This window comes from Cannabis sativa, chromosome 2, assembly GCF_029168945.1.
Source record: "Cannabis sativa cultivar Pink pepper isolate KNU-18-1 chromosome 2, ASM2916894v1, whole genome shotgun sequence".
Lineage (NCBI taxonomy): Eukaryota > Viridiplantae > Streptophyta > Magnoliopsida > Rosales > Cannabaceae > Cannabis > Cannabis sativa.
In genome coordinates, this window is record NC_083602.1 from 66,931,075 (window position 1) to 66,936,742 (window position 5,668).

At 34.0% G+C, this 5,668-nt stretch overlaps 1 protein-coding gene across 2 annotated transcripts; it reads left to right on the forward strand.

Moving 5' to 3' along the window:
* The first annotated feature begins 880 nt into the window (after nt 1–880).
* LOC115721228 (UDP-galactose/UDP-glucose transporter 5B) lies at nt 881–5,340 on the forward strand. Of its 2 annotated transcripts, none has more exons than XM_030650484.2 (12): nt 881–1,230; nt 1,313–1,439; nt 1,837–1,950; nt 2,118–2,210; nt 2,340–2,405; nt 2,742–2,840; nt 3,517–3,596; nt 3,850–3,962; nt 4,283–4,371; nt 4,449–4,535; nt 4,654–4,722; nt 4,804–5,340. In XM_030650484.2, exons 2-12 carry the CDS (start codon nt 1,329–1,331, stop codon nt 4,918–4,920), a joined length of 1,038 nt encoding a protein of 345 aa, XP_030506344.2. In that variant the 5' UTR covers nt 881–1,230; nt 1,313–1,328; the 3' UTR covers nt 4,921–5,340. The 2 variants fall into 2 exon arrangements, with proteins under 2 accessions (XP_030506344.2, XP_030506345.2); XM_030650485.2 differs by having other exon boundaries at nt 908–1,219.
* The last annotated feature ends 328 nt before the right edge of the window (nt 5,341–5,668 follow it).

A 5,668-nucleotide genomic window follows, 5' to 3' on the forward strand; every position in this document is an offset into this window, starting at 1 on the left:
TTGTTATCATTAAATCTTATGTATGGTACATGTTTAATTGACTAGTATATTTCTACCTTGGAAGATTTTGCTCTAATAGTTGTACATAACAAATTAGTTTCTGTATAATAGTGACATGCTGAGTGAAAAAAGACTTCAAAGATAAGTTCTCTCGTTAAAATAATAATTGTGTTTTATCTTTAATTTAAAAATTTATAATATTATCGTTGTATAGTGTGCTAATCCACCTTCCTATATTTATTTATTTTGTAGGTAGTTTTGGTCCAATTGGGTGGTTATCTCGGATGCCTCTTGAAGGTGGTCTCAAATTATTTTGTCTAAATTTCTGAGATAAATTGGTCTTATATAAGTTGATTTGCTTGTAGTGACTTATATTATGACTAGAATTAGCTTGTTGACTGGAAATTCCTCCACGTCAACGATTGTCATAGTATGATTCAAATTATTTTTTTAAAATAAAAATTGTAAGTTCTAGTTCAAAAATTAGACATAAGTGGAAAGACAAGTCTCTTTTGTCTAATTTAATATCTTTTTTTGATACATAAGTGGAGAGTGCACGTGTGTTGGAGGTCGTAAGTTCGAGTCTCAAGTTATATATTGTAATATAAACGCTCTTGAATCAATTTTTTTTCCCTAATCTCTCTTAATCATGTATCTTAGAATTTGAATTCTTTAGCCCATAATCTTTCTAGGAGAGCTTTAGGACTAGATCAAGAGATCATTTGGGTATTCCAAATTTGCTACTGTTGTAGCTTTGAATTTATTGGTTTATCTTAATGAAGTTACAAAAGGTTTCAACACACACACACAAAAAAAAAAAACCAAGGTAAAAAGGGCCCACTATGTAGGCCGAACCACTGTCCTGTCCTCTTTTCGAAAGACTTGAATCTCGACACTTGAAACATCAGAGCGAGTGAGTGAACAAAACGCTACCCAAAAATTATATAAATAATATTTTCAAATTAAAATAAAATTAAAATATTGAAAAGAGAGAAAAAGCCTCCGTCTGGTGCGAGCCGCTGTGATCACTGAGTTACGACGACTCGCTCCCTCATCCATCTCTGAGTCCGGAGCCTCCACACTCGGAAGCTTTTCCTCCTCTCCCACTTCAACCGTAACACCTTTTGATCCCTAATTTTGGTTTAGCTCCGGCTCCGGCCAGTCTGTACATCTCTGTTGCTCGTGGACAACAACGCTGTTTTCACCGCTGCCCTTTATTGTTACGAGATAGTATAACCCTCATTTCCCTGTGTTGTGCCGAGGTTTTATTATTTTATTTTGGTGATTAATTGATTTGGTGGGGGTGTTTCAGATTGGTGGGAAAGGCCATGGGTGAGCCTTCGTCGTTGCACGGTGGTTTCAAAGATAGCAAATTATGGAAAGGGATTTTTGCTGTTTCCGGCATTATGACCACCTTGGTCGCTTATGGTTTTTTACAGGTAACATGAATATTCATTCACACACACACACACACATTTGCCATCCATTTTCACATCGCCTTTTATTTTCTTTTAGTAAAGTGATGAAATTTGTGGATATTTTGGATTGCTCTCTTCTTCTCTCTTTTTTTTTTTTTTAATTACTTAAACTGAATAAATTGTGGGATTGTTGAGAAAAGTTATGCTATCTTAGCTTTGGTTTGGTAGTGTATGCAATTATGTTTGCATTTATTATTTGTGGATTTCAGTGTTCATAATACTCAATTAGTATTTAAATCAAGATCATCGTAGTATGCAATCATTTATTACATTCATAATTGAATAGTCTCATAAAACCTCAGCTTAAAGATTGTCTTATTATGTCTCTCTAGAGTTGATGGGACTTTGTTTCTTACAGGAGAAGATTATGAGAGTTCCATATGGTCTGAACAAGGAATTTTTCAAGTACTCGTTATTTCTTGTTTTCTGTAATCGAATCACAACATCCGCTGTCTCTGCTTGTTTTTTACTGGTACGTAGTGTTGTTTTTTCTTTTTGTATATGAAAATTAGGTAATCTTTACTTTTCTGGTTGAATTTTCATCTCATTTTTCGGGCCATGCATATTTGGTGTAGCTTTATGACATGTTTCAAACGAGTTTTAACTTGAATATTCATTTTCTTCATTCTTGTTTCTCAGGCGAGTAAAAAAGCCTTGGATCCGGTTGCTCCAGTTTATAAATACTGCCTTGTATCAGTATCTAACATTTTAACTACAACATGTCAATACGAGGTTAGCTGTCTCCGTAGTGTTCTTAGTGTTGTAGATATGAGAAACTTGGTTGCAAAGTTTTTCAGTTGTTAGCTTATTATTTAGCTATACTGTTGATGCATTTAAGTGACTAGACATTTTTTGTTCCAGGCCCTTAAATATGTCAGTTTCCCTGTTCAGACACTAGCAAAATGTGCTAAAATGATACCTGTTATGGTAAGATATATTATGCAGTTTATTATTATAATCACCTTTTATAGTGTATTTCGTTGCTTAAATACTTTTCAGTTGCTAACCTTGTATCTGGTTGTGTGGCTATGAAGTGCTATTCTGGGTTAGGATTCCGGTGATCTTATTCTTTAATATGTTCACTTTCTAAATGTCAACTTTTACTTCTCTATAAATTTAAAGCTACTATGGTTGTTGCTAAATCTAATTGCTTTGTATAGTCTGAGCCAAAGGCTTCTAAAGTAGTGGATGTATGTTATATACACAAGGAGTATGCAAGCATATGCTTATAAGTTGGCTACTCTTCCATTCTCTTTTATGCAGGTATGGGGCACTATAATTATGCAGAAGAAGTACAAGGGACAAGACTACTTTTTTGCTTTTCTAGTTACAGTGGGCTGTTCAATATTTATTTTATATCCGGTAATGATTACATCTTTTGTCTCAGATCAAGGTCTGATTCCATTACTTGAACCCAAGCACATGCATATAGATTATTTTTTTATGTTGAAATTATGTTAGTTTGCAGCTATTATGAGGAATGAGTTGTACGTGTAATACCCGCTTCTCAAATTTACATGTATAAGAACATAGAACAGCAAATCTCAAACAAACCAGTTAGTCTCCTAACACATCTATCCTATCAATGGAATCTGCTTGTGCCGTTAAATGATACTTTAGTATTGGAATTGCTTGTCTAGAGTTCAAGACTTTTGTACATACTGTAAGGTTCAGGTTGCTTAGCTTAACCAATGGAGTAACTAGTTTGTATGTGATGTTATGTGAAATATGACCATAGTTTGATGGACTTGAAGGCTTCAAATTCAACAATAGTTTCAGTTTCACTATATTGTATCTACTTCAATTTGACAACCTATAGCATTTGCCAAAAAAATTTGGAGGAAAAAGAAAAAACCATCTCCGTAGTGCAGTGCAATAAGAACATGTCTTTTTCTGATCTATGTAGGAACATAAACTCTATACTTTTCGAAGGAGATGCATGTTTTGACGATTATTTTGTTGATGATGCTGAAGAATCTGTAAATCATATTTTTTTGTTGATGTGCGCTGAAATAGTTTTGTTGTACTTTGATTGTAGGCAGGACCTGACATTAGTCCATATGGTAGAGGAAGGGAGAATACTGTTTGGGGTGTTTCATTGATGATGGGTTATCTCGGGTATTATTTTGAAACTTACGGTTATAATTTTCATTCTTAATTATCCATTTATATTTGAGCTTTAATAGTTTGAGAGGGTGTTGTACTGACTGCATTTGAATTCTATTTCCACGAGTCCATGACCATGTGTGTATCTCTTTTCTTTGAATAGATATAACTTCTCGTTTGCATTTAGAGCTTGACCTTTTAAATGTTTAAAAGTCATTTTAGAAGAAGACCATCCATTTAGTCTTATACTCATAAGTGTCTGCAGGTTTGATGGCTTTACAAGCACATTTCAAGATAAACTCTTTAAAGGCTATGACATGGAGATTCATAATCAAATTTTCTACACAACAATGTGTTCCTGTGTTCTCAGCTTGAGTGGTAAGATCCTTATTGCCATTTCAATTATTATAAGGCATTTTATCGACATAGACTAGTAATTAAATCTCGAAGTCAAGAGGGCACACATATTTGTTATAATTGAAGTACTGAAATTGGTTATAAATTCTCCTCCTGTATGGTTGTCTTTTTTATTGACCATTGACTGCCTTTATGATAAAGGTTGTAGATCACTGGACTGAGTTTTATGGTTGGGGATTTGGGAGTTGAGAAGTTTCTTTGAAATCTTTCTCAACTTGCTTACAAATATACTTTACATGTACATACGTGCACTCCTTTTACGTCTTTGTTTTTGCCTTCAGGTCTAATTTTACAGGGCCATTTACTGCCGGCAATAGAATTTGTTTCTCGCCATAATGATTGTTTTATTGACATTGTCTTGCTGTCAACTGTGAGTGATCATTTTTCATTTAGCTCATTGGCTAACACACCCTTAAAATATATATTCACCGATGATTTTGGGTGCAGGTAGCAACAGCTAGTCAATTTTTTATTTCTTACACAATCCGAACATTCGGTGCTCTCACATTTGCCACAATAATGACCACAAGACAGGTACTTTTGAACTATTCAGAACATAATTATTCCCTTTTTCATCATTAGTTAATTGGCTATTTCACAAATCATGGTTTTTGACTTAACTGGTTTTTGACTTAACTTTTTGGTGATAAAGTTGGTGAGCATTTTGCTGTCATGTTTGTGGTTTTCCCACCCTCTTAGCTGGGAACAATTTATCGGAGCAGTAAGTCTCAAGTCTCAAATCTTAGTAGTACTTTTTATCTTTCCTGATTAGCAGTAACATTACTTTGGTGGGATTTATTAGGTCATCGTCTTTGGTTCCCTATATGCCAAAAGCTTCTTGAGAAAAGCTCCACAGAAACCTCCACCTTCAGATGAAACGAGTAATGAAGTTTCTATTCCTGTGAAGGAGAACCCTTGACAAGCTACAGGCTTCATTTGATGTTGAGATCTTGGACTTGGTACCGCTCTCTCTAACTTTTATTGGCAAGCAGCTTTAGTTTTTAAAAGTGCGAAGCTGCATGGTAGAACGTGTTAACGACCTCAGATCGAAGGTCTTAGAACTTAATCTAATTTACATAGCATTGAAATGGACTCTTCTTGGTCGCTGGTGTCTTCAGTGGAGACCAAGAGATATTCTTTGATTCTCTAGTTTCAAAGGAAGTCTAAATTATAGATTGCCTAAGGTTTCTTCTTTTTTCTTCCTTTTTTTTGGAATTTAATTGTTTTACAAAATATACAATTCGTTGCTATAGGAAAATATTTTGTTTTTTCGCTTTATTTTTATGTAATTACTTTTAGCATTCTACCTTGCTCAATATTCACAGTAAATTATTTAGTGCATTAATTTATTTAGTCTTCTTCTTAATTTTTTGAGGCTAGAATGGACACTACATTTATATGGTGATGTTTGAAATAGTAAATGTGCAACATTTACACTATGTTGAGTGATAGGAAAAGTAGAGGGGAATTACTCCCTATACTGTTTTTTTTAATTTTTTTTTTCAAATTTACGGTTTGGGTTTCTAAAGTGGTTGCAGCGCTAGTTGCAATAGGGGTTTCTATACGATTTTTTGTTGCAATTTAAGTTGCAACGTAGTTGCAATAGGGGTTTCTGTGTAAAATTTTGTAAAAATACAAAAAGAAATTGTTTTGAAGTGTAAAAATGA

Excerpts from the sequence above, each read along its gene's own strand:
- LOC115721228 (XM_030650484.2), top strand. The coding sequence starts at position 1,329 with ATGGGTGAGCCTTCGTCGTTGCACGGTGGTTTCAAAGATAGCAAATTA. Across the intron at positions 1,951-2,117 it reads TCTCTGCTTGTTTTTTACTG|GCGAGTAAAAAAGCCTTGGA; the intron begins GTACGTAGTGTT and ends CTTGTTTCTCAG. Across the intron at positions 4,372-4,448 it reads ACATTGTCTTGCTGTCAACT|GTAGCAACAGCTAGTCAATT; the intron begins GTGAGTGATCAT and ends TTTTGGGTGCAG.